This window comes from Cannabis sativa, chromosome 9, assembly GCF_029168945.1.
Source record: "Cannabis sativa cultivar Pink pepper isolate KNU-18-1 chromosome 9, ASM2916894v1, whole genome shotgun sequence".
NCBI lineage: Eukaryota > Viridiplantae > Streptophyta > Magnoliopsida > Rosales > Cannabaceae > Cannabis > Cannabis sativa.
This window is the reverse complement of record NC_083609.1, coordinates 161287-181035: the sequence shown is the minus strand read 5'-3', so window position 1 is coordinate 181035 and position 19749 is coordinate 161287. Positions and strand designations below refer to the sequence as shown.

Below are 19749 nucleotides of genomic sequence, written 5' to 3'. Positions count from 1 at the left end.
ACAGTCTAAGTGGATATGTTGTTACAACATTATAACGCACAAGACGAGAAGTAAAGATATCACGTGTACATCACAAGCATCACTTGGTCATTTAGGTGAACAACATATGCATCCAAGTGGATTCTGGAACCCTAGTTTGTTCGATTCTGAATTTAGTCTTTAACTAATGCAAACATAATATGCGTAAAGGCAAACGACACTCTAATCTCGAGCAACAAAACACTCAACCTGTGAACAAGTTGCCTGGCGTGCTTAGGTGACACCCAACACGTAGGTGAGCATCATGCTCCCTGGGCAACACAACATCAAGGGTTTGAGTTCCAAGGTCCAAAAAGTAGGGGTGAGCAAAAAATCCAAGAAACCGACCAAACCGAGTAAACCGACCGTTCGAATACCGAAAAAACCGACACCGAAAAAACTGAAAACCGAAAAAACCGCCTTCGGTTAAAACCACTTTAATATGGTCGGTTTTAGTGTCAATCGCAAACCGACCGATTAAACCGAAAACCGACCGAACATATATATTATATGTAATATATATTATTTTTGTACATATTTAATATACAATTTTATTAATCTAAGTTTACTTATATCTTTTTTATTTAAAGTCTCAATTATTCATTATTTTATATTATTATAATTTGATGCATTTACATATTATATACACACATTCATAAAATAATACTAATTTTTTAATATAATTCATTACTATATTAGTAGCATAAATAATTTGAACAAATTTAAAAAAATTATTTTACATTATTTATTTAACTAAGAAAATTTTATTTTTAAATTATATGATATTTGATACAATACTTTAATTTTTTAGTTTTCAAATAATTATAAAAAATTTTAAAACTTATTTTTTTTTTTAAAAAAAAAAAAAATGAAGTTCGGTTTGGTCGGTTTAAATCGACCAAACCGTAGATTAAAACAGTCGGTTTTTTTTATATTTTTATAATGGTCGGTCGGTTTTCGGATTAGAACCATAAAAACCGAAAACCGAATTTTGGATTTTTTTTGTGTAAAAAACCGACCAAACCGACCGTTGCTCACCCCTACCAAAAAGATCAAGGACAACGCGTATACTTATATTGCATTTGGTATCAACAAAGTTTGAGCGTAATTTCCACTAAATAATAATGGTTGATGTGTCGTTAGAACTTAGAAGATTTACTGATTAGAATCAAGGCTCTTCATTTTCTGCTTTAGCCATGCTTCGCCAATCGGATCAAAGTTATAGCTTACCTATTTATGAGCCCATTAGATATCATAACTTTCATTAAATGTGTTAGTTTTTAAAAATGTGAATAAAATGATGCCATGTGGTCTTGAAATCCACCACAATACAAGAAGCTTGATGACATTTGTGTTATTTGAAAGATTGATCAACATATTTACAAACATACTTCTAAAATATTATTTGGCAAAATTCAACCAAATCTTCATATACAAATACAAAGTACAAAAGTACTATTATTAAATAACAAAAGTGTAGCTATATTGAAAATGTTATAGTTTTATTGTTTAAATTTTCGGGAGCAGTTTTGTCCCATGTGGCTCGTGATAAATATTATGCAGCTCATGGTTTGACAAAACATGCTCTTCGGTTAGATAATGAGCTATCCTGATTTAAGGAGGTTCCACTGCACAAAAAAAAGAAGTGTAGCTATATTCGAAGTTGTTTGTGATTATGCAAAACATAGGTATATAGTTATCTAATTTCATTGTAGAGCCTAGATTTGATTAAACCCCTCAAAACATTGTTGTACTTCCAATAATAGATATAGTTAGCTAATTTCATTTCACACATTAAATGACATTGTAGAGCCTAGATTTGATTAAACCCCTCAAAACAAATAATTCTAAAATTGATGAACATTGTTTATAAGCAACCTAAACATAATCCTGCAATACTATTATTAATATTAATTATTTTATTATGTGGACAAGAATACAAGCAAGGCTTTTCTAATTGATGATAATAATAATAATTGCATTATTGAATTTGTCAATATATTTCAAAAACGTTTAAATTTACAAGTATACAAGTACAAGACTTTGCTCATCATTATATATGTATAATTTGAACACAGTTTAATTCTGTCCATTTCCATTTTCATGGTTGTGAATAATCAACCATAATAAGAAAGGGATCATAAAAAAGAATGAAATGATGAGATATATAAATGTAAAAGTAGTAATTAATGAAGATTAAGATACCACAAACACCCTTAGTTCCCCTCTGTCTCCTCTAGTAACTCTCATATTATCATCCATATAAGTAACTTCAAATTCACCACTCCCTGGACTAGAATTAGACTGACCCCTTAATACATCTGGAATCCTTGGTAACTCCAATGGTGGAAGTTGAGACAGATTCCCTCTTGCTTTTACTGTTGTTTTCTCAAATGTAATTTGTATCTTTGAAGATCCTGCAAAGTATATATAACTCGTATAATCATGAAAAGAACAAGATATGCATGCCTCTATCTATCACTATGGTTGATGAAATATACCAACGTACCTATGAGTTCAAATTTATGTGCTAATGTGGCAGTAACTTCAATAGGTGGCAAAGGCCAAGGGGCACCTAATTCAAGCTCTACTATGTTATCAAAGTCCCTGCTAAAGATATCTATACGCTGAAATACCTATAATAACACACACACAGATTATATAGAGTCACTCATATCATGTAAATAAATCAGTAAATCATATAGTAATGACAGTTGTTAAATTGCTAATCCAACTTTTTTTTACATGTACCTTCTTAAACTTTCATTTACGTTAGACTTGTGTTAGTAAAATTGGACAAAAATACTTGAATCCAAGAATCACTAGTTCAACAACGGCATGATTTGGTACATGCCATTGCCAAGGTTCGGGGAGCAAAAGTGTTAACTAGCCATAGATTTATTACCTGGCCAAGAGTTATTGGGAGTAATCTTCCAGTGGGAGGACCAGGACGACTCCCACCAAGAGTCTTAGATGAAAAGGCACTGCTGTATATGAGTTTCCATCTTCCTTGCAATTTATCAATATCTTTAGACAAATCTACTGTTCCTCCAGCTGCTTCAAGCTCTCTTGCAGCCTCTTCTGCCTTACCAAGATCATCCTCACTTGCTGCAAGCCCTCTATTTACTCCACTCACACCACTCTGTATATATACAAAATTGGAATAATCCCATTTCAGAATTCTAATCTAATCTCAATTTGGGTGTTAAAGTTGAAAGCTTTCCATTCCAATTTCCAAAACCCAAATCACAAATTGGAATATTATAAGCTCAGAGTCCAAAACAAAACAGAAAAAAAAAAAAAACTGAAATTTGTAAAATGGGTAAAAGCAACTGACCAATAACTTGAGTTTTAAGTTGGGTATGAGCTCATTTTTAGGCTCTGGTGGAGGTGGGGGCGGTGGTGGAGGCTCTACCACTGCAGAGACACCATCCCCAGCTGATGATGACTTCAAAGAAAGGGTTCTCCTGCGATGTCCATGACCCAAGAAACGACTTCGTATAGGGAAGCGAGGTGTGGTTGGAACAAGAGAAGAGTGAGACAGAGAAGGGTAAAGAGCGAGAGAGTAGTGGGGAAGAGAAGATGCTGCAGCCATGGATGGTGTGAGGAAGAATGGAGAAGATTTTGGATGGATGGTAGTGTGTTTGTTGTGCTGTGGTCAATGGTCTCCTCCAATTGAAATTTAACTAATGGTTTAATATTTTGATAATGAAGTAGATAGCAAGAAGCCGTCTTAGCTCAGCCGGTAGAGCGCGTGGCTTTTAACCACGTGGTCGTGGGTTCGATTCCCACAGACGGCGTTTTAACCTTTTCTTTTAGATATGAACTGATGAGTCATGACCGTTATGTTAGTTATTTTAATTATTGCCTTTTGTAATTTAACAACGTAGTTTTAATTAAATTAACTTTGATGTTATGAAACTACTCTACTCTCTCTAGAGGTTAATAATTTTGGGTTTAGGTGCGGCTTGGTATTTTATTACTGTAATTCGATTTTTGTTATTGTGATTAGTCTTGTTTTTGTGACTTGATTTGAGTGTGTTAGTATTGTCTTTATGATATAGTTTTGAGCGTTTTCGTCTTGTCTCTGTGGCATGGTTTTGAACATTTTTATTTTGTTTCTGTAACATGATTTTGAGTGTTTTAATCTTGTCTGTGACAGTTTTGTTTTGTTGTTGGTTATTCTTTGTTCTTCGATTAGAATAACAAGTTCTTTGCACTGAAGGGATTGTTAGTTCTTTGCACTGAAAGGATTGTTAGTAGTGCAATTACGTACCTTACACTATAGTTAAGTGCTTAAGCTACGAAGTTGAATGAACCTACTGCAATAATTTCTACTGTTATAGCTTTTGAATGATGGATGAAACAAGATATAAGTGTTCTTAAAGTATATTATGAAGCTGCAATCTTTTCCATTTAATTTTATTTTAATTTTTTTGTCAAATAATCTAGAAAATAGGCGGTTGATTTTTTAGCTCATTTTTTTAATCCTAATCCTTATTGTGTCTCCAATAAAAAAGATGTCTCAATTGGATTGTAGACTATTATTTTAATTAATTTTCATTATTTATTAGAAAAAAAGGTTTGATGTTATGAAATTTACCACGTGGTCGTGGGTTCGATTCCCACAGACGGCGTTTTAACCTTTTCTTTTAGATATGAACTGATGAGTCATGACCGTTATGTTAGTTATTTTAATTATTGCCTTTTGTAATTTAACAACGTAGTTTTAATTAAATTAACTTTGATGTTATGAAACTACTCTACTCTCTCTAGAGGTTAATAATTTTGGGTTTAGGTGCGGCTTGGTATTTTTTATTACTGTAATTCGATTTTTGTTATTGTGATTAGTCTTGTCTTTGTGACTTGATTTGAGTGTGTTAGTATTGTCTTTATGATATAGTTTTGAGCGTTTTCGTCTTGTCTCTGTGGCATGGTTTTGAACATTTTTATTTTGTTTCTGTAACATGATTTTGAGTGTTTTAATCTTGTCTGTGACATGGTTTTGTTTTGTTGTTGGTTATTCTTTGTTCTTCGATTAGAATAACAAGTTCTTTGCACTGAAGGGATTGTTAGTTCTTTGCACTGAAAGGATTGTTAGTAGTGCAATTACGTACCTTACACTATAGTTAAGTGCTTAAGCTACGAAGTTGAATGAACCTACTGCAATAATTTCTACTGTTATAGCTTTTGAATGATGGATGAAACAAGATATAAGTGTTCTTAAAGTTAATTATGAAGCTGCAATCTTTTCCATTTAATTTTATTTTAATTTTTTTGTCAAATAATCTAGAAAATAGGCGGTTGATTTTTTAGCTCATTTTTTTAATCCTAATCCTTATTGTGTCTCCAATAAAAAAGATGTCTCAATTGGATTGTAGACTATTATTTTAATTAATTTTCATTATTTATTAGAAAAAAAGGTTTGATGTTATGAAATTTACCATTCCAACAGTTTTGATGATACAATACAATATTCCACATTAAGTACTTAATTAGTATAGGTAGAGATCTAGATAGATGGAGATAAAAGAGAAGAAAAAGGAAAGTTGTAAGTATACATTACTACAATAATAATAAACATATATAATGAATTACCCCTAGGTAGCTTATTAATCATCGTATATATATATACTTATTATTATTATTAGTAGTACGTAGCAAGCTAGGCCTTCTTCACTGCTGCAACTACCGATCTTGCCTTGAGATTTAGAAAGATGGCCCTGTTATGTTTATAATTAAATAATATATTAATGCTAATTAAGAAATATTAATTAAGTAATTAATTAATTAATTATGGTTATTATTATTATTACCAGCAGGAGGCAACGAAGCTGTGAAAGAGAACACGAAGTTGCAAAGGCATGTACTGATAATTCACCCACCCAACTATTGGCCAAAACTGCAATTAATTAATTCATTCAATCAAATTATTACAAATATTAATATAAACTCTAAATCATTTTTATAATTAATTGTTAGGGAATTAATATATATATATATATATTTATATACCTTCCAGGCAGTCAACTGAACAGAAGGATAATCCTTTCTAACCTTACTTCTCACTAAACCCCATGCTCTTCCTGTATATATTTTAATGGGAAGATCAGTCACAATTATTAACTAATTACATCTATATACTATTTTCTATAAATTAATAATGCACACTTTAAACCAAACTTCAAAATATAATTTCATTTTCTCTGTTTTTGGGTTAATTAAAATTATAATTAAGCTTAATTTTGTTTTCTAATTCGATCACATGAAATGAGTGGAGTGGTGCGTACGTAGTTATTTTAAATGTTAAGAATATATATATTATATTCAGAAAAAAGAAGTAATTAATTTGAGAATAATATTAAATGAGACATAATTGATTAATTAGATATATGCATATAAAATAGTTAATATGAAAAGTAGTAATTGATGAAATAATAAATGAATTACGTACCTTCAACGAGGAAGCCATAATAGATCATGAAAAATAAGTTGTTCCAGGGAGATGATGTGCATTGTTCCAACAACACCTAATTAATTAATAATTATATATATTATTAATATTAATATTAAAACAACCAACCAATTAACCATTTAATATATGTATAATTATTAATTAATTAATTAATTAATTACCTTCTTCAGAACAGTATCATTTCCCTTCTTTCCCTTGAATATTTTGTCCATTAATTTGTGCAGAAAATGCCCAAATGGTCCTGAGTATGCAAAACCATACAACTGCATATACATATATTAATCTTATACCCAATTATTATCAAAACATTAAGGCTTATTAGTTAATTTATATATATTATTAATTAATTAAAAGAAAAAAGGAAATAGTTAATGACTTAATTAATATTATACGTACCATCATAAGAAATAATCTTCTTAGTTGAAGCTTTTTGATCCCAGAGATCTTCTGAGCTATTACATCACTGCATCCAACTAAAACCCCTGCTGTGATGGCCTGAAATTAATCAACTTAATTAATTAAATTAAACAAAAAAATATATAGTATTATAGTAGCTATATATATATACGTACCTTGGTCCTGAGAGGATGAAGATGAAGTTGATTAAGATACTTTTCCCAAAATTCATTCACTATCTCAGACATGGCTAGCTAGGCTACTACTTTCAACAATTAATATAACATCCATACATATCCAGATCTTATGTATATATAAAGATTAACAAATAATATTAATTAATAATTGTATTAAATTATATATTAATTGCACAGTTTTCAGAATAAGTCAAGAGAATTGATCAAATTAAGTCTCTATAATAATTCAAACAAAATATAAAAAAATATATATTTATTTCATTCATGATGAAAGGATAAGTATCACTGATCTTTTCCTTTACTACTTTATAGTTTACACTCATTTAGCCTTTACTAATTAATATATATATGATTTTGTTATTATCTATTAATTATTTTATCATGCATATGTGGAACCAGATCGATCAATATAATCTCAGCAGTCGATCAAATTATTATATAGCCAAAATGGATATTATTATAAATAACTTAATTAGCTGTATATAGTCACACTCATTCACATGCAATTAATATATTATATATTTTGCAGAAACCAATTGATATTTATGAATCAGTAATTAATTAATGAATTATGAGTGTATACATATATTTTTCTTATTGATTATTTGTATTATATAGTTACAACAAAACTTCTACATCCATTACAATTTTTTAGGAAATTCGTAATACAATAATTTAGGGTGACAAAGAAAAATAGTGTGAAATTAAATTAACAATGCCATGTAAATAATTAAACTGGGTCATAACTTATATGTATGTAGTAAATATTACATGTGAGTGTGTGAAACATGTGCACCATAGTCTAAATAAATAAATAGACATTTTTATTAGTTTATTAAAAATAGAAATATTAAAAAGGAAAAGAAAAAAGGTAGTTAAAAGTTGGTGTGTTAGTGGAAATGAAGAAGGGGTACTCAGAAATTTCCAAGTACTTGTCACGTTGAAATTGAATGAACCAATCCAATTAGTAGTTAGTCTTATTAGTCTCCCATTCATTATAACATATTAATAACTTTTTTAACCACCAAAGATATATATAATAGAGCTCCATAATGTGGAAAAACACCCTCATAATCACTTTCGTGTCACTCACTCCAAATATTTAAATTTTAAACAATTTCAGAAGACATAATTAATAAGCTAGCTAGCCATCCAACAATATACGAAATAATTCAAATTTGGAAACAAAGACCGAAATGTACAATAGTAAAGCCCAAAGCCTAGTTAAATAAAAGAGGTTTATATTGTTCTCTTTTATTTTTACTCTCTTTTTTAAAGTTTATTATTTTTACCTTTTTTCTTAAATACTTTACCAATTTTACCCATGTCACTTCAATATACTATCCATGTGACTCCTTGAGTATTTTAGGTACAATGCATATTAAACGAGGTATGTTTCAATTAAATATAAATTAGAGGTAGATTTGGTTAATTGATAAATAAAAAGAGGCATTTTTCAATATACCCCTAAATAAAAAATAAAAGCCCATTAGAGATAGATTAAGGCCCAGAGCTTATTCTAAAAGCTCAAACAAATAGATAGGTCCAAATCAAAAGCGTAAAACCCATTATGAAAGCCCACATATACACATAGATTAAAAGCAGGCCCAAAGTTGATGATTAATGTACGTAGCTCAATTAAGGCACAAAAAGAGCTTATATAATTCCACTTAAACATTAATCTCACAATACAGAAAAAAGAAAGGAGATACAAATAATAATGCATGTGATAATTCCTTTCCTTGAACTACAACTGAATATGAAAAATAACTTTTAATTTCTTTGGATGACACCCCAATTTCTTCTTCATCTTCTTGTAATTAATTAATTCATCATTAATAGATGATATTGATATTTGATGATGATGATCATCATCTAAACATAGATGAAAATCTTGGAGGAAGAACTTGAGATTTGGGATAACCTGTACATATATAGTGGATTTTATGTTTATTAATAATGAAAACCTACAAATAATAATCAATACATAGTATACCTTCTTAAAGAATTATATCGGTACTCTTTATCTCTTTTGGATAATTTTTTAGATTTTTTCTTTTTATTTTAAACACTGTAAAACATTCGAAATTTTTTGAAAATTTACAAATAATCTTAAATAATACAACGTACTTAATTAAAAAAAAAAATTAGACTAAAAAATTTGGACGAAACTGGTATAGGGTTACAACCGAAATTTGTACCTTTGATAGGGTCTAGGCCTCTTGATTTGAGCTCAGCATTTTCTTGACACAGAGCACATGGGTGACAAAAGAAGTGAACACAACAATCAGAGCAAGGGTGAGCTGGTAATCCATACTTGGCTCGAAGTTTCTCTCTATAGAAACAACTCAGCAACCACTGAAATTGGAACATATATAGCAAGCAATATCCACATCCAAGACAACAGCATGCTATATATATACATATATATATTTATGCATTAATTAATCAACGTACAATTAGTATGATAATAATGACATTATAAATTTTTGTACTTACAATTTGTTCCCTCGTCCACAATTTCACCAACTCTCCCAAAAGTCACACAAGGGAAAAGGCAAGTCACGCAACCTAATCACAATGCAAATTAACTAATTAATTAATTAATTAATTGATCTCATTATTTATAGCTTAATTATATCATTATAATTAAGTGCATGAGTTCATAGTAAACTTAATTACATGTACAAAAATCATTGCCACACTCGCAAAGGCCATGAGACCATGTTGGTTTCGCAATATTCCGAAATATATTCATAACTAATTAATCTTAATTAATTCACAATAACATACTATTTATATTTTTTTGTAAGAACAGAAGAAGAGGTCATGTATATGCTCCCATATATATATATATGTTTTTTATTTCTTTCTTTATTATTCCGAAATTTAATTAAATTCAGAATATAAGACAAGTAATATTAGCTAGCTTCGAGATTAATTTGGCTGGCCTGGCCTGCATGCATATACATACTCCAACTTAATTCATATTAATTATCTAAAACTATATAAGTATATATGTCCTTAACTTGATAATTACTTATTACATGTTTGTTTTGTTTCTAATTATATGATAAAAAATACAAATTATATTATATATATTTATATATATGCCGGCCGGCCGACCAGGCAGCATTTTATATGAATAACACTAGCAAAACGATATTAACATTTAACTTATTAATTTGGAAAATATACACACAAAACACTTCAAATATGATTTACAAGTCACTGAACAGTGTTGGGTGGGCCACATGCACGTTCGGGCTTTTATCACCTAAGCCCACGAAAGAAGATACTGAGATAATATATATCACAGCCTAATTGGATCTTCATATCTATCTATAACATTATTTACAAGAAATTACAAAAATATGGCTTTCTTCAAATAAAAAAAAAAAGAGTCAATTCTCTCACAAAAATTCAAAAAGAAATTAAAAAATTTGAGAAAAATAGCAGGGCCGACCCTGAGTTGAAATGGGTTATAAGAACTATTTTTTTGGACCACTTACTATAAAGATAAATAATATTTTTAAAAATAATTAAAAATATATGTATATTTTTAAAAAAGTATTTTTTTATTTGGGCCATTAAAATGAGTGGGTCCTAAACCCTGAAAAACAGTGAGGGGTAAAATTGTTTTCTAGATATTTTTAACCTTTTTTTTTGTAATTTTTCCCATAAGATAATTTTTTTTTTTTGAAAAAAAATCACATTTTTGTAAATTTATACCTTAAAAACTATAAAAATGAAAATTCTCACAAAATTGTTATGAACAGAATGGAATTGGTCAACAAAAATCTTGCCCCAACTTTTAATCCTATAATATATTGTGTTACAAATATGGTGACATATTATCAAGTTAATTAAGGAAAATTTTAGGGTAAATAGTACTATTTTGGAGTATTTCTTTTGTAAAAGTTATTAATTGGACCATCTGTTTTGTTAAATAATAAATTAGACCTTACATTTTTTAAAATGGTACAAAATAGTACAATGAAATAATTTCTTATCAAAATAAAGTTCAATAATAACCTGATCTAGTGGTGTTTTGTTAAATTGTGTTGAGTCTGCAATCAAGTCTACAAAAAAAGAAAAAGAATAGTGCTACCTTCAACAGAAAGTTCTACAAGTCTTCCCTCGATAGGAAGTAATCACTCTTCAAGGAGATCGAAGGGAGTTCGAGCACTTAAAGTTTTAGCAAGATTCAGTTAGAAGGTAGAATACATCAAGCTTGTAGTATACAATGAGAGTGAGAATATTTATGCATAAGTCAATTATTTTGTATTTTTGAGACCTATCTAATGAATTTTATTTCTGGACATGGTCTTGTGGAATAGTAATAATCTACAAGGATTGTTGACATCACGTATAAAAACCTCTTGTGTGTTTTTATTTTTCTGATTTATGTTGCAGTTGCAGAGATATATTCTGTAACTACAGAATAACTATTCAGTACCAATATTATTATTCCATAATTAATTAAATTAATTAATTAATTAATTAGTTTTTATAAAAGACAAAATTTCAAACCTAACTAGTTTTCCTTTTAATTATAGTGAAATTAAGTAGATACGATATGGATGTAGCCCATAATTTGTCTTCAACATTGATCAATTAAGGGCCTGTATAGTACATACTAATTAACCATTTCGAGGTTAATTAATTAATTAACTACTAATTGAAAGTAGTCATGAGAGAAAGATCAATGTGACTTTGGTGGCTTAATTTTATTTTTTTCTTTGAATTAATAGAAGGAACGATAAAATACTCTTTTTATTGTCTCTGTTTTTAATTACTTGGACAAAAGTCTATGCACCAAAATTAAAATACATACAAAAACTTTCTTTCTTTTGATTTTCTTCCGAAGAGAAGTTGGGCAGGAAAATTCCAACTTAATTATTTTTTGGAAAATAAAGAATGTAATTAAAAGGATGAATGTGACATATTAATTATAATTATAATAATATAACATTTTTGTTTCTTTAATTATAAGACCTACCTATTAGTTTAATATATTGACAAATTAAGGAAGTGAGATTTATATGAAGGAAATTATTGATGATATTAAAAACCAAAGGAAAGCAAGACACATATATAGCTTTAAGTTCATAGTCAAAAAAATAATCGATGAGTGGGATGAATTTATTATTATATTTCCAAAGGTTATCATTGTTTTTAATTTCTACTATTAAGATAGTAATATTCGGATGAATATTCTCTAATTCTTGATCGATCAATACATCGAGTACAATTAGCTATATTATATATGATCCTATTAACTAAAAAATTAATATTATAAATAATACTGCTTTAGTTATTAGAAGAAATATATAATTGAAGAATATTCTTTAAGAATGTCCACTCTCTCTCGTGTATATATATATACGTAATGGCTTTATTAATATGATGATCATGTATATATATATATAAGTACATCTTTTTATCTTCATTGGATGTGTTAGTCAATTATTGAACAATTGATCCATGACAATAAATATTTTATATATTATATATTGTTTCCGCCTATAGAAATGAAAAGTAATACTAAGCATTTATATACAATGGCACTGAAAATTATAAAAAGTTTAATTTAATTTGATTGTCAAATTAATGTATATGAAGATCTAATTACCTTATTAGCTTATAATGAATGATTACATGTGTAATTGATCAATTATAATTATAGTGACTCTTGCATTCAGAAAGAGGCAACACATCTATATAGCCAAGAGTGATCTTGTGGCCCTATATATTTATATAACCTTAAATATAATTAATTAAGCTACTATACTATATTGTTATATATATAGTTATTGATGATTAAGCTATATATATAGTGGGTTGTTCGTTTTCCTTAACCGATTTCCAATATCTTTTCTTTTGTGGAAAATGGTCCCTATATATATATATATATATTTATAGCACAATATGTTATACTTGAATTATGTATATATATATATATAGCTTCATATATAATTAACAGATGGACTATAATTAATGGACACATTAATTATTAATTCTCCAAAGATTTGGAACAAATTGGACTATATATAATATATTATAAAGAAACCATATCAAATTGCACTCCTCTAATGCCCTTCCACCCTCCTTAGTAAACTGTTTAAAATATGGAACAAAATTCAGCAAACATTAGTAAAATTGAGTACTCAAACAAAACATTTTGTCATAATTAAAAGCAGAACATCTTACAGTATCTTGTGGAAGGTCATCCACATCAGTATTTGGAGACACTATTGTACTCTGCAAGAGAAATTTGTCTTTGCATTGCATATCCGGGGGATAATCTCGTTGCGCTTGGAGAGTCACTGAAAATTCAAAAGTTAGTATCCAATCTTCGTTTATGAGTACTTATAGTATGCAGTGCAGGCTGCATATTGGTCAAGGACAATATGTTTTTTCTTAATTTTGGCTGCAATCAGCTAATTTTCCTTTGGTCTAATTTTATGCTAGTTAATTCGAATTCAAGATGTTAACAAGCAACACCTCTTATGACACATGAGTCCCAAGGTAGTATAACACCAGTGTTTGGCCGTACGAAATACTTCTTAGGAGATGTGGTTTTGACCTACACAATAAAAAAGAAAATAAAAAAAAAATTCATTTATATTTACTAATAAATAATGAGAATGTAAGATAGTCTTTCCCTTACCTTTGTTTACTTAGAGTATCTCCAATAAAAATATAAATAAGTGATGCAAATACAAAATATAGTTTATTTTGTTAAATAAGTAATAATTAAGTCACTTAATTTTTTTAAAAAAAATTATTTTATATTTTATTTTAATATTAAGAAACCATATCAACTTAGGATTTTTCTTATATACTTGAGTTTCAAATTTTTTTATTTACAATTGATAAAATATAATATAAAAATATTATAAATTATTTTTTACCAATTACATATAAATTTAAACTTAAAAAAAAAATTTAAAATATATAGAAAATAAAAATGTTATATAAAATAAACTTTTATATATTTGTGGTAATTATAAACTAGATTATAACATTATCATTATTATAATAGATCTTAATAACACACAGTATTTTGAAATTTATAATTTACCACACTCAGCTTAGTTTTTTTCTACAATTTTTCTGCAAGTATTTTTTCTCACAGCATCGCTACAGCTATTTTTTCCACATTGCAGCTGTGCCAGAATAAAAACTACTATATATATATATATGATTACAAATATATTTTAGTGGTCATAAGCTTAGTCTAATAATTTTATATTTCTTGTTATAAAAAAGAGGTCCCAATATAAAAAAAAAAAAACATATTAAGTATAATTGCAAGATTTTTTTAATAAATGTATATTTCATTATATATTAGTGATTTGTGAAGTGGAAAGTAATATGATATGTATCATTTTCTATTCAAATAATTAAATTGATAAAATCTTAAAATTATAATCAAACCTATACAATATTATAAATAAAATAACTGAGGTTACTTCAAAAAAAATCGAATAATTAATGAAATTGCTTTGAACTATAGATATATATTTTCACAAGTTTATTGTTAAAAATGTTTATTTTTCTTCCTTTTAGTGTAATTGTGTATTTTTTATTAATAGTGTCTAGAACAACATCATCACAAAAATATCGAAGAATTGATTTTTTTTTCTATTTCTTAGTGATCAGATATATATATATATATATATATATATATATATAAATAAGAGAAAAGAAGTATAGTTTGAATATGGTCCCACTGATATATAGTCATTTGGTTTGACTTGTTTATAGCTGTATTTTTTAGACAAAGATTCAATTTATTACTTTGTGTGTGTGATTGATATCATGACTTATATAAATAAATATATATAGTGGTTTTTACAATTTGACGTGATTCCAATATTGAATAATAATAATTACACACTTCAATTATTGATCATATATATTGGTTATTATATAAATATATATAATTTTTTTATGACGTTGATCACTATATATGTACATGGATCAATTGGTGGACATGATTAATATATTTTAAATGATCAATTGTTGGTTTGGGGAAATTCCCTTACTTATTTTTGTTGTTAATGATTGCTGTTGATTAATAATATTAGTGAATTTTTCTCAAAAAAAAAATATAAATGAAGATGATCAATGCACTAATAAAAGTTTCCCTCTCTCTATATATAGATCACTAATTTCTTCTATTTATATTTCCTTTACCAGCTAATAATTTTCAATGGACCAGATTAATTTTAATCAGACGCCATTTATATATATACACGAAAGTAATAATAACAATAATTATGATCATTATGATGAGTACATTAATTATTACTACATCTAAGTCTTACTTATTTTCTATATATATATATATATATATGTAATATTGAAGTGTCCCTATACTTTTATTTTTCTTCATTTTTCATTTTTATATATATATATAAATTATATATTTATCCAGCAATTTAATTATATTTGTCGCTGTTTGTCTTATAATAATTTCTTCGACATTGTAGATTTTGTTGATCGATCAATATAATCTAAAGTGTCTCCATCTCCAAAAATATACTTGGACAATAATTATTAGTTGACAGAATTAATAATATTAATACATTAATAAATGAAAAAAAAACCTCTTAAATAACATATCATAAATTCATTCATTTTTATTTGGTATTATTATTATTTAAATGCTAGCTATTAATAACGAATGCATGCATGTTTATATATCGATCATGAGATCGCACGTGTAGTAATTAAAATAAATATGTATTATATATATATATATTTCTTATAATTATAGTCTCCTTAAAAACTGTATATATATATATATGAAATAGATTATATATATTTAGTAATTAAGAGAAGAGCTGTCCAAAGTATTAGTCCAAACTAGCAAGGCAGCTGTCCTTAGTTAATTTGCCAATAATAATAATAATAATAATAATAATAATAATAATAATAATTATAAAGTTCAGTGAGTGGTTGTACTATTATATATATTAATTGGTGATGATGAATACTAAAAAATGATTTGATGAAGGGGAAAGTTAGGTGACATCACCTAGATTTTGCTTCAAATTATTGGTCCATCCAAATATTAATTCCAAATTATGAGGCACATACTCTACTACTACTAATAATAATAATATATATATATATATAATTAGTACTATTTGGATATTAATATTAAAGTTATAAAGTATATATTCCATCAACATTTGATTGATTTCCTACCATGGAAAATTATACAGATATATATAGTTTTAAGTTAGGTCCTGATCAACCAACTCACACAAAATATATAATTAATATGGGCCACATTCACACACACACATATATATGATCACTCTATACACTATATGTATGTTAATAACGCACCAATCCACTAATTAATATATGTATACCTTTTTTCTTTCTTCATTTAATTTAATTTGTTCATCACTATAAATATTAATGATTATTGGAAGCTAGTGCATGTGAATACATCATCCTCCCACTATTATATATATATATATGAATAGTGTTTTCTAACTTTTTCATTTCAATAATTGTCAGAAATGTCGACAAGTACTTATATTTGAGCGTGAGAGAGAGAGCTATGGAGATGGGGAAATCTACTGTGAAAACAAAATTAGATCTAAATCTAAAAAAAAATAAAAAAACAGTTATATGGATCTGTCGGAGAAGATGAAGCTAAGACACACACATACATGCCAAACAAATTAAGTTGAGATGAATTGCCGGAGAAGATGACTGAAACCAGTGATTTGAACGAAAAAAAGCAAAGAGATTAGGGTGAGAGAGAGAGAGAGAGAGTATTGGCTAATGCAACCAACTCTCCAAAACAATATAATACATTCCCTATATATTAATACATGATAGGTTGTATTAAAAATTACAAATCTCAAAAATCAGATACTAGTCTTAAAATTCAGATACTAGTAATCAGTCTCGTTATGAAGGATAGATTGTTTAGATACTTTTACACGAGTGATATTAAGGCCTTGAGTTAAAATAGATCATAGGAAAAAAAACATTTTTCAGACATTTACTATAAATGATATTTTTAAAAATTATTAAAAGAATATGTATATTTTTTAAAATATATTTTTTTTATTTGGACTCCTAAAATGAGTGGACTTTAGGTACGGACTTAGACTGCTTATGCTTAAAACCAGTCCTGATGATACTTAACTCACAACAGTAATATCTTCAATATGATCATTATACTAATAAAATTTTATACAATACAACCTGACCCCTTATACAGAGGTCCAAACAAGCCGGCACACTCATAGCTTATTGCTCAAGAATTAAACCTTAATGTACGTCCTCATTATTTTTTCTAACAACCCCTAATCAATAATCAACAGTATCGTAAGTCTTTTTCAAGTCCATTTTATAATCGTGCACAAACTACTATAGTACTGTCTTACAATATCTTATAGCAAACCATGATATTAAACATATAACCATAGATGAACACGCCTTGATTTGAGTGATACATTATTATTTGTACATTTTAATATTTAATTTTATATATGTTAATTTAATAAATTACATAAAGTTAATGAATTATTAAATACTAGATCAATATAGTATTGATCACCTTAATATCAATGCTCTTTTAGGGCAAAAAGCAAACTCATATTCCTACCAAAGATTTTTTTTATAATTATGTTTGTATTGATAAGTATTAACTATATTATTTCACATATATGAAAATTATGAATGGTTTTGAATGGGGTTTTGGGGTTGGTGAATGAATATAGGTCCAAAATTTGATGAGGGAGCTTTGTTTTCGTATTAGCTAGACTTTGAAACAAAATCTTATAGTCATTAGAAATAAAGTGAGTGATTCTATATATAACTAAGATCATATACAGCCCCATATGTCAAACTTAATCACCGGCACCGCCTATATACGCACATTGTCTTATCCATCCATATAGGCTGAAAAAGTAAACTATTTCTCCTATGAATATCTACCATCTCAAAACTAATTGGTGCTGAGTGAAATAGCTCATATTCTTATACATGATTTAATATTTTTATATTTAATCCATGTAGAATAATATTGTCCAATACACTATAATCAATTCATACGTATTATATATATGTATAATAATATTGTAGGTACAGTATACAATTCATACGTATTATTTTTTGAGTGTACTTATTTTTCTGTGTGATAATAACAATACCATAAATTAAATTTCTTATCGATCGGTAAAGACTACGTACTAGAGATTACAACTCCAATTCTATATATTAAAAAATTTCACAATCAATACATAATAAAACATCTCATATTAAAATTTAGTCTCTTTACTTATGATTTTTACCAAACAATATTCTTTTGATTACATGAACTTTTTCTTTTACCCTTGTTTAATAAAATAAAAAGTCAAAAGTTTTAAAAAAATTATTAGATCCTCTCCCTCACACTCAGTCTCTTTCTCCCTCTCTCTACTTTTCCTCTCACAGCTCTCTCTCTAAGCTCACTCGGTCTCAATCTCTCTCGGTGGTGAAAAATTAGACAAAATTTATGTGTTAGGTACAAGTAAGTTCTTGTTGTGACTAAAAGTCACATTTAATCACAAAAAAATTATGTTGTGACTAAAAAGTTGTCACTAAAAGTAGCAGTTTTTTGTAGTGGGCCTAGCTAAATAATGACCCACTAATCTACGAACCTGCTCATCATGACTTGCAGAACTATAGTTACTAGACATATACAACTTAGAAGAGAATAATACTTTAGAGCACTACAAAAAATCTTATTTTTAGTCATAACAAAATTTGTGACTAAAAATATAAAAATTGTGATTAATTATAAAATATTTTTCTTTTGTTGTGACTAAATGTATTAGTCACAAAAATTATAATTTATTGTTATACTTATTGTGACTAAAATTAAATTGACGACAACTTGTATTTAAATGTTATGTTTTATTGTGACTAAAAGTCACAAAAAATTTATATTGTGACTAAAAGGTTGTCACTAAAGATAATTATTTTTTGTAGTGAGATTAAAGAAGCAGAAAAATATATAACTTATAAAGTAGAAATTTTCTATTATATATGACCAAAATAATTATTGAGAAGGTGGGATAATAAATGTCAAAAATTAATTAACATTATATGTCTAATTATACATGTGATTGTCATGCAATATGCATTTATCGATAATATATGTCGGTATGTTGTCAACAGTCACTTTGTTGATAAACACCAAAAACTAAGTAGCATTAATAAATTCACGACATTCTTTATCGATAGGATATCAATGATATATCGATTACAATATGAATAGAATGTCGACATTGTATTGATTTTTGTCACTGCTTAAATTTATGACACTCCTTATTAATGAGATATTGATGGAATGTCTAGATTTTGTCGATTATCTTATTGTTAGAATATGCAGTTTGAGTTTTGTGGTGGTTGGTTTTGAATGGATTTGGATAGATTTTGGGGAGACGAAGTAGAGAGAGAGGCAAACAGTGATAGAGAAATTTTTTAATTAAAGGATAATTTAGAAATTTGAAAAATTATTAGCATTATTTGCTATAAATTAGTTTATAGAGTCCAAATTTTATGATATGAGATGTCTTTTTAAAAATTGAAAATGAAATTTCCCAATATATGCATGTCAAAAAAATGATTTATTTGGTA

General features: G+C 27.6%; 3 protein-coding genes and 1 non-coding gene across 4 annotated transcripts; 1 reads left to right on the top strand and 3 right to left on the bottom strand.

Annotated features, from left to right (window-relative positions):
• Positions 1-1975: 1975 nt before the first annotated feature.
• LOC115724101 (plastid-lipid-associated protein 6, chloroplastic) lies at positions 1976-3695 on the bottom strand. Its single transcript, XM_030653559.2, has 4 exons — positions 3356-3695; positions 2924-3160; positions 2528-2654; positions 1976-2435 (listed from the first exon to the last, which is right to left on the bottom strand). The coding sequence occupies exons 1-4, from the start codon at positions 3611-3613 to the stop codon at positions 2215-2217; spliced, it is 843 nt and encodes a 280-aa protein (XP_030509419.2). The 5' UTR covers positions 3614-3695; the 3' UTR covers positions 1976-2214.
• Positions 3696-3745: 50 nt separating this feature from the next.
• Positions 3746-3818, top strand: TRNAK-UUU (transfer RNA lysine (anticodon UUU)). The gene has a single exon. It is a non-coding gene; the product is annotated as a tRNA-Lys (tRNA).
• A 1683-nt stretch (positions 3819-5501) lies between these two features.
• Positions 5502-7224, bottom strand: LOC115722983 (peroxisomal membrane protein PMP22). Its single transcript, XM_030652375.2, has 7 exons — positions 7066-7224; positions 6890-6988; positions 6655-6756; positions 6473-6548; positions 6034-6104; positions 5835-5920; positions 5502-5741 (listed from the first exon to the last, which is right to left on the bottom strand). Exons 1-7 carry the CDS (start codon positions 7135-7137, stop codon positions 5684-5686), a joined length of 564 nt encoding a protein of 187 aa, XP_030508235.1. The 5' UTR covers positions 7138-7224; the 3' UTR covers positions 5502-5683.
• Positions 7225-13095: 5871 nt separating this feature from the next.
• On the bottom strand, positions 13096-18806 carry LOC133030982 (vesicle-associated protein 2-1-like). Its single transcript, XM_061104138.1, has 4 exons — positions 18768-18806; positions 13594-13675; positions 13300-13415; positions 13096-13206 (listed from the first exon to the last, which is right to left on the bottom strand). The coding sequence occupies exons 1-4, from the start codon at positions 18804-18806 to the stop codon at positions 13096-13098; spliced, it is 348 nt and encodes a 115-aa protein (XP_060960121.1).
• Between the last annotated feature and the right edge of the window lie 943 nt (positions 18807-19749).